Source organism: Xiphophorus hellerii, chromosome 1 (genome assembly GCF_003331165.1).
Source record: "Xiphophorus hellerii strain 12219 chromosome 1, Xiphophorus_hellerii-4.1, whole genome shotgun sequence".
Taxonomy (NCBI): domain Eukaryota; kingdom Metazoa; phylum Chordata; class Actinopteri; order Cyprinodontiformes; family Poeciliidae; genus Xiphophorus; species Xiphophorus hellerii.
The window spans coordinates 7,716,767-7,730,320 of NC_045672.1; the positions used below are offsets into that span (position 1 = coordinate 7,716,767).

The window sequence follows — 13,554 nt, forward strand, 5'->3', positions numbered from 1 at the left end:
TTGTTTATATTTAAGGATCAACTGACCATCTGCATATGAAATTTGAAGGCGCTGTGAGTGCCCCAGTGGTCAGAGAAGTAGTTGCTGAAGCAATCAAAAACTAGGTCATGACGTCCGTTTCACTTTTTGTGTTATGCTGAGGTGTGTAACTGTGCTGTGTACGTATGTTTTTACATGGTGTCTGAAAGTTGTGGCTCTTTTTTTTAGCAGTGTTTGGACAGATTAGCTTATGAAAAACTTGTGTCTGCTACAATATTAATTTTCCATGGACTCATGTCTTCTGATGCCACTGAAGCAAAAGGCAAATGTGTACCTGTGTGGCAGGGATACAATAATAATAATAATAATAATAATAATAATAATAATAATAATAATAATAATAATAATATAATAGGTATTAAAAGAGCTGTTGAATTATGTTTGTGAGTCAGTGAAGTTATGTATTCTCCTGGTACCTGCAAGTTCATGTTCGTGCTCCTTTTGTTTCAACCTGTATGTAGGAACAGGTAATTTGACGTTTTTGTGTCTGCGTACGACAATTCATATCCTCATCCATTGAAGTTACATTTATTAACTCTAAAAACACAAAAAGTGGCGAGTTTGTGCTGAGGAAGTCGGTCTGTCTCTAGATTTTGATCTCAGTGCGGAAGGTCTGTGCGAGCTCATGTTTAGCCGGCTGTCTGCGCGCCCGGACCGTCAGAGTCCCCTCAAGGCCCAGGGACGACGTCACCGAGGTCGGGTCCACATCTTCAGGGAGTTGGCACTTGTGGGTGAAAGTGTTCATGACTGAACCATCTTGGGCCAACTGCAGAGAGATATTGGATGTTATGGAGGACCAATGCTTCTGTTTCTCACACTAAAAATCCAACGCACTGCTCACCTTTTCCGCACGGACTTCTATCTGATTGTTGGATGTTGTTACAATCACATCCTCTGGAGAGAAGTCTCGGACGTCAACTGTAAACTGATACGAATCGTCAATAGTTTTGATATTTCCAGCCCCACCTGAAAACACCAGACAAAAAGCAGAAAATATGTTTGGTTAAAAGGAAGTATAGTTAAATATGTTAACAGGTATTGGTGCCATTGGGAAAAAATATCATGTGAAGGAATAACTGTTTTTAATAAAATCGCCAATTGCATTATTTATAGGAACCACTAAGAAGTCCAACAGCAAAAATTTTACTCTTCTTGGAACTTATAGAAAAATCACCATCTGCTACCATGCACTATTGGTATGACATGACGTAGCTTGACTTCTGGTCCATCTGCTTGATCAGGAACACTTAGTTTTATTGAAACCATAAACTGTGCAAGATGACGAAGGAGGTAAAATAAAACCCTCCATTGACAACTCAGCCAAGTTTCCCTATAAAACTCACTTCACCAGTGGTTCCCAAAGATTTTCTGGGCCCCCCTAGGGATGACAATAAAATCCCCCCCAAAAAAGAAAAAAAAAATCAACTGGGCACACACATCGTTCAACCAGACATAAACCTACACACATTTTGTTTTCAAATTCCACTGAAGTTTATTTCACACTTCAGGTTGCAACTACAAACCATCTGTACAGCGAAACACTTTTGTGTAACTGTGCAATGGCACTGCGCACCCCCTAGGGGTCGTGCCCCACACTTTGGGAACCACTGCTCTAGACATCATCTACATTGCAGCTTGTTGTCTAGGGAGAATACCAAGAAAACGTCTTTTTTGCCCTACTATTAAAAACATAAACATGCATAGTTGGCTAACTTCTCTGGAACTGTTTGAAACCATACTGAGCTTTTCTACTCCTAACAGATAAGTTTGACATTAAACAATTAGTATCAGGACAGAGCCTCCTTTCCACTTTTAAGTATTGGTGGAGCTGTGAAGCTGTGAGCCGTAGGAATACCAGGCGATTTCAAATGTGGGCTTGGTTCACCAGATCCGAAGTCAACTTTTTTTCTCTTATCACTGTCCTCAAACCTTAATTCAACGGAAAATCTGTGTGGTGAGCAGAGCAGAAGAGAGCAACCATCGCGAAGGATCGACAGCAATAATTATGCCACCAGTGACTCTTGAAAATAATAGCTAAGTAATAGCAAACTAAAACAAAAAATAGTCCAGTATTGGAGTAAAAAAACAAAGTCTTGACATGAGAAAATGTAAAAGGGCGTTCAGGCACCAAAATAATTATTGATTAAAACTTTAAAAGATGTTAAAAACATGAAAAAGACAACAAATAAAAAGAATTCAGGAAGCAAATCACACACCCGAGATCCCTTTTATTATTTATTAACTACTGCATTAGAATGCACTAGTTGACGGAAGAATGCAATTGAAAAATCCCACAACCCCTAAAGATTAAAGGATAAATACTTTAAATTTGCCACAAATGTAAATACAATGTACACATTCTCTTCTAAGACCACTTGGGGCAAACTTTTAATCTTTTTTGTATTTAGTAAATGTCATGTAACTAGTGTGTATGTAAGATACAGATATTCACATTCACTGCATAGAACAATTTACTGTGGTGTCCAAAGTCGGTCCTCGAGGGCCGTCATAGTTCTGTCCCCGGTTTAACGCACCTGGATCATTAGAAGGCCTAAGAAAGACGTTGACATGCTGAGGAGGTTGTTACTACCACCAGAGAGAGAACTAAAACATGCAGGATACCGGCCCTCGAGGACTACATTTTCTGTGAACATTTCAAACAGCTGTGACGTTGGAACAAAATGTGTCTTTTATGTCCTTGTTTGTGCACACAAACCAAAAATAGCCATTAACCGCACTCTGGATGAGCCCCTTTATCTGTTGCCACCTGAACTATCAAAATCCAGACAATCAACTAATTTCTATGACAGGATATAATGCAGTCCACTGCTGCACAAAGCCTATAAAATAGTCTCCAGCAAGCAGGGGTTGCCTTTTGTCCTCTGACTGCATTTACCTAGGAGCAATAAAAAACAGTTCAGGGTGCAGTGTAGAGATTTCTTTTAATTAGGTACTTGAGCACCTCCCTATGTAGCCCCCAACTCCCCATATAACCAGTATTAAAAGCCATCACTGGGCGTGATGTTAAAGCTAATTTTATTTGTATAGCCCATTTTCAGCTACAAGGCAATACAAAGTGCTTGTTGATTAAAACAACAAGCTGGTATCAATCAGCTGAATGATAAGAGTTGCTGTGAAGTTCAGCCGAACATAAATGAGGCATAAATCAGCCACCAACTCAGTGGCTTCAACTGGCTTCATTCTCTCCGTCTCTACCTTACCAACACCATGGCACTGTTCAGCAATGGGTCATTTTCCCAATATTGATCTGTCAAAGTGGTATAGACTTTGTCCTGCACATGCACTGCTTTTGTCTGTCTAAAAGAAGCTCCTATAGAAAACAAGGTGGCTAAGAGCAAAAATAAATCTGTAGAGGTGAAAGGATTGTCAGACCCAGGTTTCAGGATTTGTCACCATGCATGCTCTTTGTTTATGATGTGATTTACTAAATACTAAAAGCTGGTTAGTTTTAGTGTTTTAGTAGAAAATATTTTTTCCTGTTTGGCATATCCAGTTTATTTAGTGAACCCAGAAACCAGGTGGATTCTGGGTTCACTAAAGTATCACATGACTCTCGGTGTCAGTGTGTGTACTCTGACTGCACATGTCAGTTTCAGTACATGACATCATTTTAACTCTGTGCATGTAGGGTGTGTGTGTGTGTGTGTTGTGTGTAGAGTCTGATCACCCAGCAACCATTTGCTCATTCCTTATGCAGGCGTCATCCCAGATACTCAGCATGTGAAGTCAAACAGTCAGGAGTCTGTCCAGAACTGCTGCGTTCAGACACTCTTGCCTTGCAAGTGGAGCTACCTCAAATGTTCCTCTATTGCATTGGGTTTTATGTGACAGTCCAGCGTAAAGTAGAGCATGAACGCAAAGTGGAAGAAAAATTATTTGTGGTTTTCTAAGAAAAAAAAACACACAAAAAAAAAAGTGATTTTGTATTCATCCCTTCTGAGGCCATACTTTGTAGAACCAACTTTTGCTGCTATTACAGTGGCAAGAACTTAGGGGAATGTCTCTACCATGTGCAATAATTAATGCCTATTCTGTTTTTAAAACAAGTAGCTCAAACTAAGTCAGATTAGGCAGCGCACGTCCGAGAAGACTTGCGATACATTCACAACCGGATTTTAGGTCTAGGCTTTGACTAGACCTGAGACCCACCACATTAATGTACTTTAATCTAAACAATATTAATGTAGCTGTGTCTGCATGTTTTGGGTCTTCATCATGCTGGAAGGTAAACCTCCACCCCAGTGTCAAGTCTTATGCAGCCTCACAGTGACTTTTGTTCAGCATCGTCCTGCATTTGACTCCATTCAGCCTCCCAGCAACTGTGAAAAGCTTTCAAACATCCTCACAACATGATGCTGCCGCCATCGCACAGAATAGAATGGGAGAATAGATACTTCTTTATTGTCCCACAGTGGGGAAATTTCTGTGCAACAGCAGCAAAATGACAACACATCAAATAGACTCACACAAAGATAGAATATATATCTATATATATATAAAAACAGAATAAAAAACATATATATCGTACAGTAAGGGCAAAGTATCACCATGGAGATGGTATGCCTAAGGTGAGGCAGAAGTTTTGCATGTAGGAAAAAGTAGATATTATTTTAATCTCTCACTTCCCCAACTTCATTTTTGACCTGAGTGCTGTGTGTTCCTTTGTCTTCATGTTGTTGCTTGTTCACTTATGTTATTATGACTTTTCAATCTGGGTCTTTTTCAAAGGGAATCAAAAAGCATTTTGTCCTTCCACTTTACATTTATGCTGTACTTAACCCGAAAAACCCTTCACTCTTTCCAGGTCAAGATGTTTAAATACGTCAACTAGGCATTTTATATCATTATGCAGTGTGTACCCATCCTATAAGATGGCGCTGGTGTAGAGTTTCAAACAATCCTCCCGTGACCTTGGACCTATAGAGGACACCAGCCTGTGGTCTGACTTTATTTAAAGTTCCCATGTCATATTTTGACACTTGTATTTTGTATATGCAGTAATATCCAACTAGCTCAGACCACCTGGAGGTATTGCTGAGTCCAAGAACAAACAGCATACTTTAAAGTGCAACACTTCATGACCTTACTCTGTATTTCAGCCAGAAAAGTGCAGAAAAAACTGCATTTCTGCATTTGTTTTGTTTGCATCGGCTGCATCTTTTTTGCTGTCTCCCATACGAAAGCTTTTGTTCACTCACATCAACCACATCAAACTCCCTCTTGCCTCTGACCGCCTTACTTACATATTTTATCACCTGTTTGGAAGAAGAATAAATCACTTTCACAGATCCAGTTGCACTTTTATTCTTTCTTGATAAACCTTTTCTTGCTGACAAAATGAGCCCCAAGGGTATAAGGTTCCCTCCCAACTTACTGGAAAATCCCAAGGCGTCACTCCCAGGCCTCATGAAGGATCCAAAATCCTCGGCGAAAAGCCCCCGGCTCTTCTCCATGTAAGGGTTGCAAGAGGACGAGGTCGAGGACGAAGTCTGGTGGAAACTGCGCTCCGATCGATAGGCAGAGGAGTTGGTCACACTCATGGATGGTCGCAAGTGCTGGATAAGGCAGAGGAGGAGAGCAGAAGGAGGCGGAGAGAAGCGGATTGTTCCTGGCGCAGGTCTGGATATTAAAAATAAATCACACAACTACTTTGTTCTCCTGAATGATTTCCTTTTATGTCTGTTTTTTTTCTTCTTTAGGACTTATTGTCCTGCTCTCCGACAGCAGAGTACTCCTCGACGTTATATACTCACGCATGCTGGGGAGGTGGCACATGTGTCACAGCTCATTTGGAAAAGGCTAATATTGTTCTATTTTTATCGCGAGACGCACAGAGGGATGAAGAGGAGAGTCTGTGGTTGGAAAAGTTTTGCGTGATGAAGGGCCTGAGGTTGAGAGAGGGAGAGAGAGAGAGAAAGAGAGAGGGATTTGTAGAGAGAGTTAGGGAATGAGCAGAGGGGGTTTAGGCGAGTGAGGGGCACAACAGTTGTCATTCCAGGCACATCATCCCTAAAATAGCTTCTCCGTCCACTCTCTGACTCTCACTGCACCCCATCGCTTCTTCTGTCTGGATCTTCAGCTTTCTTAACATTCAGCCCCACGTCTTTGACCTGAAACCGGAGCCGAGACGGCTCTGCCATCAAATGACTTGCAGTCCAGTGTTTTTACAGGGTAGTGTGATCTCATTAGAGAGGGTTTATTTCATCTCTTTGATCACTTGTTAATCATCTGTTTATTCGTTTTCGTCTCTCGTGTAATGAACACATAGCATTAAAGGTGCGATCCAGCAGTGAATCTTTATTCACTACCAAAAAATCTGTATCTTTTGTAAAATGCAATATTTTTTAAAAGTGCCATTTTTAGATGTTTCTATCAATTTTATTTGTACCGTCTACCTTTGTTCAGATCCACAAGAGGGACAAAAACAACAACTAGGGTTGAACGATATGGACTTAAAGTTTTATCATAATATTTGGACGTGCTATTGTGCAAACGATAAAAGTGATGATAAAATCTATTTGTTACTTATTTTTAGGTAACTCTATGGCTGAGACTGCATGATACATCAAACACAAATACTGCACTCCAAAACATTCCTTTGCAATGCGTTTTTTCAGGACACCAGCCACGTTAACAAGCGTGATTTGAATCACTAAAATTGCTCGCATATCATATTTTCAAATGTAATTATATATAATAATACCCTCATTGAAGAAACAGTGGAAAAAAATACTAACGCTAACAATCACAACAATGTAGACAGCATGTTTTTTTTAAAAACATCATTAATGGGAATTTATTGTAACAAACATGAATCAAAATTCTCATCATGATAAGAATATTTTTACGATAAATGATACGGCGAATATCCATCCCTAACAACAACCCTAAAAACACAAATGAAAACATAAAAAGTAATAAAACATGTCCAGTAAACTGTCAGGTTTCTTTTAAAAACTGAATCGATTGGAGACTTTCAGAGCTGTAGCTGGTTCCAGGATGAGAGATCAGAGCCCCTGGTATTTGGGGCTGCACTGTTTATGCAATAGTTGTCAAGTATGATGGTAACAGTTATACACTATAGGCTAATTTTATTACTATTATTTTAAAGCACTATGGTAGACAGCATCCAACAGTTTCAGAAAGAATCGTTCATGTAAATAAAATCACCGTAACCAAGTGCGGAGAAGAAGAAGTTTTCTGGCAATGAAAGATAAAACAGATCTGTTCCCAACAATAAGAAACTTTGTTTACGTTTCTGTAAAGTATGATTTATTTGAGAAATAAAACAGAGATTCTCAGGAGTTAATGCACCGGTCTGATTCAAACTGTACACAATAGCCGATGGCAGTCAAAACAGATGGTGAGCTTACTAGCTCTTAAAAAGCATACTGAAGAAAAAGTAAACGGTTTATTCTGCTTTGTGCATAGTTGATGAAATTATAAGAGGCAAAATAGAGTTAAACACTATGCTTGTGACAGATTTCAACAGATCGTCTGAGACAAATCAAGTTCCATTCCAGATGAATGGACCTAGACATTATCACAAATATAAACACAAAAAGTTCACAGCGCTCTGCATACAGTATATTTTGAAATGACATCTTCCTGTCTCTGCTAGGAAGAAGTCATTGAATAATGACGAGCTTAAACGCTTCAACCAGCATCTTTACGAGGCCTTTTGCTTTTGTTCTGTGTGTTAATCCACACCATTCACACTAAAAACATGTCAATTTCTAGGACATAGAATCTAGGACATAGAAACTGCTTCACCAAACAGCTGGTCACTGACATTTCAGTCAAACTTGAATATAATTTACTTAAGCAGACATAAATAAAACTTTCAGACATCTAAAAGTTGCTCCTAAGGAGGAATCAAGAATGACTTCTGACAGTGGTGGTCTGAGATTAAATTTACAGGAGAGCCACATTTTTCTCATGAGGACAGAGAACAAAAGAATGAAACAGACAAACAAAAACAGGACAATATTTCATTGTTAAATATAAGCTACAGAGCCAAAAAGCCACCTGTGGCAAGTTGCAGATCCTTAATCTAGCAAAAGAAAGCTGTGATTCTGTCTCAGTGCAGTTGAAGCTAAAATTGTAAAACCTTAATTTTTAAATAATTGTAAAGTAAAACCATAAAAGTAAAACATTTAATTGGTCCAAGGGCCAGCACATATCATCATAAGAAATGCATTTAGTGTCCGCTCAGTACAGGGGTCACATCATAGAGCTCTATAGAGACACTGGCCTTTGTGTCTAGAACCACCCGTGCTTCCTGATGTCATGGCTGATTTTATTTAATGTTTCCATGATGCCACACAAGAAAACAGAGTTTCAGGCATTGTCCTTAAATACATCCACAAATTCAACTCAAATGAACTGATCAGAAACTTTTGACATGCTAATCTGAACTTTTCATTTTTCCCCCCCCCAAGACAATCTAATAATTGTAGTTCACATAAACTGTAAATTTTATATAAACTAATTGCTGTAACATGACAAAAACTGAACACAGTGTGACAAAACTACATACAAAACAAGACTGACTGTTTCTACTTCACCAGCTCTAAAGGCTAGTTGCTACAGATCAGCTGGAAAAATACTGTCTCCTCTGTCTCTTTAAATGGGAACGCCCTGTCTCATATCTCTGCAGATAAGTTAAGGGCAAAACAAAGATGGAAAGAATGTGCTTGAAAACAAAGCCCACAGGCAGGAACAGAGGACTTAGTGGTGACATTACTTGGTGACTATTAATATCTGCGTGAGGTGTGCAGCCGGTCATGATTAGGAAACGCTGCTCTTTTTTTCCTAGTTAGCGCCGCTGACAGCTAATCCATTTAAATCCATTTATGGGCTCTCTGATGTTGTGTATTCGAGTCGCGCTTTGAAGTTTCATTATGCCGTATGCAGCACAGAATTCAAGACAGGCAAACACTTCCATTGATTTGCTAGTGATTTCTACCCGTCATTAAACATCTGCCATTATTATTTTTGAAAAGCCCCCCGGTGCCTGCTGCCAAATAGAGGCCTCTTTATTGAAGATAGCTCTAAGGTTACCAGACATTGCAGATCACTCAACTAAGTATTATTTGATTTCAACCTTATCACCGTAGAGCAGAGAGGCCCCTGCTCAGGGTCTAAATCCAGCCTAGCAACTCACCTCCTCCCAAACAGGGAACATGTCGGGCCCCCTCGGTTCCCTAACAACAAGAATATTGTTGATTTTCTGTGGCTTTCGTCTTGAGAACCTTAAGCCATCATTAAGATTCAAGCCATCAGGTGGGCAGAAAATTAAGGATTTATGAGTGAAATATATTTTTTTTCTCACTTATATCAGTAACATCAGTCACGCTTCCCACATTTATATCACACACTGACTGCTATTTTGTTCATTTTTAAATAGAAATTCAATAGTCGCCATGATAATCTCAGAAAACGAGTCGGTGCATGAATCATAAAAATTACTCGACAGGATGCAGAATCCAAACAACCTCTGGGTATTTTCCAGTACATTGTCAAGCTTGTGACCAGGCTGCTTTCCCAGTGAGGCGCAGATGAGTGCTGATGGAGAGGCTTCAGAAGCTGAGCAAAAATGACAGGCTGACAAATGTGACTTTGATGGGAGATTATCGAACAAGAAAGGCTGGAATGGTTTCTGAGAATACTCACTCTAAAATTTGCGGGGTTATTCCCTTAAAACAAATGCTGGGTTATGTTGCTGGGATAGATGTCGGGTGTTTGTTTTTTTTAACCAGATAGTGAAAATGTGTGATTAGAAAAAGCTTCCTCTTTCTTCAGAATCCACCATGTTGAACATGTTGCACATGGATTCTGTTGTCTCCGATGTCGGAGTTGTGTTCCGCACGTAAAAGTGTTCCAGTCTACATTGTCGGAGAAGTCAGGATTTCATCATTGAGAATGTTCGCAACACCTCTTAGGAACATTATTTTTAGCTTTACTCTACATAAGCAAGTGATTTTTCTGGCTGGGAATCGGAATTTCCCAGTTCTGACTACAACTGGAACGCACCATTATCCATTCCACAAGTGCTCATCTCCCGTTTGGAGGAATCAGGCCGTAGGTATAGCAACAATAAAACAAGAAAACAAGTATGTTTATGTAAGGTTTAGGTGTTTGAATGTCACGTTCAACAATAATATGATATCTTAGAACCGTTGTTTTCCACCATGAAGCTACTGGCTTCGCATCCTGCCAGAGCATTTCCTTGTCCTCTGGAAATTGGTACCAACTGTGAGCCTGCAAGGGTTAAAAAGTATATAGACAATGAATGGACTTTTACTTTAATTTAATTATGACTTGTTTACAAATCCAGGTTCTGGGTTATTATTTTCAAAATACTCAGTTGCACATTAGTCACTTTAAATCATTTCTTGAGGGTGTAACCAAGTATGATGGATCAAACCCAACCTTGCTATGTTTCCTTCCCAGGCCTTGCCTGAGTTAAGGACAAGGCTGGGGGAAAATGACATTTTTTACCTAGTAATTCTTAGGGTGCATAGACAGATAGATGCTGTATCCTAAGATCTCAACGTTCTCAAAGTTGTATTTCTTTGTCAGTGATCCTGATTTAGTTTTAGCAACATGTGAAAACACACAAATTGAATTAAAATCACAAATATTAACTGTCCCAAAATATGAGTTTCTCAGCCTTTGACAAGAACTCCTGTCCTGTTGTATTTCATGAAGAAAAGAGCAATTGGAGAGAAAGCCAGAAAAGATTGTATCATAGCAACTGGCCTGATTCAAGGACACTCTAAATCATAAGATGCAAGAGGCGTGTGTTGCCAAGCTCCCGAAATCATTACACCTTTAATAAAAAGGTTCGTCTTATCTAGGCAGCCAGTGTGGTTGCCACCTGAAGGCATTAAGATTATGTATCTTGGAGTGAGTGGAAATAAACACAAACTGCACGGCTGATGCCAGGTTATTTATTCTGTAATCAGGTTTGACACTAAACAGAGGGACGTTTTTTGTTGGTTTTTTTTCTGAGAAATTATCCAAATCATCACTTTAAGTAAACATACTTATAGTAAACATTGCAAAAGTAAACATTACATAAAACTGTAATGTGGATAGCAATTGTTTCTGGGACAAAAAAAAGGAGAAAACAACATTTATGAGAAAGCAACCAAGTAAAAGGAATATATATAAAAAGACACCCTGATCCAGTTGTCAGATATACAAGCTATAAAAGTGTGTGTGTGTGTGAACATGCATTCCTTCGTGCTTATGCGAGGTTTCCCCCAGAAAGCCTGGTGGGGGCACAAGTAAAGCCTGGTGGCCTGCCAGGCTTATAATAGACTGGGGGAAAATACTGAAACACGTAGGCTTGTTTTCATAATGTCAATGGAGACTGTCTTTAAGTAGTTTTTAGTAAACTTACATGATCCTTAATATTTTTGACAACTTTCCATATTCCATACTAGAGTTTTATCTCAAACTGCTTGTAAAGATTTTTTTTAATTATTTCATTCAAGAAATTAAAATCTTCTTCCAAACACCCATTTTTACCCTTTTCGTTATGGCTCATTGAGTTGAGTACCTCTGTGACCAGAGAGTCAACCATCTGCGGCAGGCCAAGAACACATCTGGGCAGAGTTGGTGAACCACCTATTTGAGTCTGGATAAGCTGTCTTTGGTGAAGGTTCGAGCGCTTCACCAATCTAAAACAGGGCATATAATAATTCCAAGTCATGAGCAAAAAGTTTGTTAAAAGTTTCTGCTTTTTCAGATTTTATGGCCCCTATTTAGCTCCGTACAGGGGTCCACTGTATTGCAAATAAAAGTTATTAAAAAATCTGATCCAGAGGATGAAAAGCAAAATCTAACCTAGACTAGACTGACAACCATCTAATCAAGAAGCTCTGGCAGATAGCAAATAGAACTGAGTAGGATTGAAATAACATGTATGTGTCTCACTGCTGTGTTTTCCATTAAAAATAGACCTCACATTGTGCATGTTGTTACATGAAATCAATAATGCAGTGCATTCTTGATTAGAGGCAGCTTCAGCTTCAAATTAAACACTGAGTTGAGCAAACTACAAATGACTTTGTGCTTTACATTTACCACTTTGTCCTTGCAAGCTGCTTTGATGTCACCTTCACTCTCCAACTCCCACATGTCTGGCCTTGCAGCTCAGGAAAAGGAGTTTACAAACACTGTCAGATGTGATTTATCTTCCCTTTAAATTGCAGTAATTTGCAGTCGAATTGCCTCTCTTGGAAAATAGAAAAAGTACAAAGAAAAAAAAAAAAGCTGAAACATCACAGGGCTCCAAAATAATGTTATCTCCTTCACCAAACAAGTGATGTTTCAAGCACTGTTGCTTTTCATCATGCTGTTTACTCGTTTGGCCCACCACCTGCTCCCTGTTTTTTGATCCATGTAGTTAAGAGTTTATACAGGGTTGCGTTATGCCTCTATAACCAAAACCCAATTTTATATATTCACTGTGTAAACAGCTTCTTTGCTGTAAGACAGCAACAACAAATCAATATATGGTCATCCACCAATAATCATCTACCAAAATTTTCCACAAGTCCTGAAATAAAAGCAAGAGATGGAAAGAAATCCCCAAATTACTCTTGCAACACCTTATTTGAGCTTCAAACTGCTTCTTTTCTAGCTTCCTGCTGCAGTTAGCTGTGATGCAGCACTGATACTAGACAGAAACAGCAACGTGAGATTCAAGTTATTTCGTTTTATTTAATTTAACAATTTCTTTTCCATTCAAGAAGTTTTTGGAAGTTTGTTTCTGTTAGGAAGTGAGACCACCGTCTCTCTAACGGTAATGAAACAATGAAATGAAAGCAATAACAAAGTTATTTATGTGGTTGTCCACTATAACTGGAAAACCATTTATTGACATTACAGCACTCAAACCATTCACCAGATGTTCATTTTTCTTTTTGTAAACAGAAAAAGGTTTTAAAATAAATAAATAAAAAATACTTACAAACTAAACTTACCAGGGCTATTAATAATTTTTGGCTTAGCCTAACCTTTATCTATGTCTTACTCCAAATCAAACTGCTGGTATAAGCAAATTGAGTGACTTTACTTATGACAAAGTACTGTATGTTCTCTTCTGATGCTAGTGTAAAGTCTGCATGTCCTTTAGTCACCGCTAGGGGAGCTGCAGAGCCAGAAGCTCCCTCTGTCCCCTCTTAGACACTCAGTTGCAGTTCAATTTATGGACAGTTTTAAACGGCACATATATGTGTTATAATGCAATGAAGAGTTAAATTCAACTTATAAATTGGGTTCCATTTTACTTATTTTTCCATTTCTTTTCTTCTTTTTTTATGCCATTTGATTCCCTCTCTCAGAAAAACCTTGGGTGATCACAGGTACAGTTTGTATTTAAATTTCTAACTTTCTTTCTTTGTTCCATAGATATTCACCAAATGACAAAGCATTTGTCATATATATATATATATATATATATATATATATATATATATA

At 38.7% G+C, this 13,554-nt stretch overlaps 1 protein-coding gene across 1 annotated transcript; it reads right to left on the reverse strand.

Moving 5' to 3' along the window:
• Window positions 1-448: 448 nt before the first annotated feature.
• Window positions 449-5,945, reverse strand: hspb7 (heat shock protein family, member 7 (cardiovascular)). Its single transcript, XM_032572976.1, has 3 exons — window positions 5,435-5,945; window positions 881-1,005; window positions 449-805 (listed from the first exon to the last, which is right to left on the reverse strand). The coding sequence occupies exons 1-3, from the start codon at window positions 5,598-5,600 to the stop codon at window positions 626-628; spliced, it is 471 nt and encodes a 156-aa protein (XP_032428867.1). The 5' UTR covers window positions 5,601-5,945; the 3' UTR covers window positions 449-625.
• Window positions 5,946-13,554: the final 7,609 nt, after the last annotated feature.

Bases quoted from the DNA above. Each gene is read 5' to 3' on its own strand.
- hspb7 (XM_032572976.1), bottom strand. From the start codon at position 5,600: ATGAGTGTGACCAACTCCTCTGCCTATCGATCGGAGCGCAGTTTCCAC. The intron at 1,006-5,434 runs GTAAGTTGGGAG...TGGTGTTTTCAG, and splicing joins TGACGCCTTGGGATTTTCCA to GTGGGGCTGGAAATATCAAA. The intron at 806-880 runs GTGAGCAGTGCG...ATCTCTCTGCAG, and splicing joins TAGAAGTCCGTGCGGAAAAG to TTGGCCCAAGATGGTTCAGT.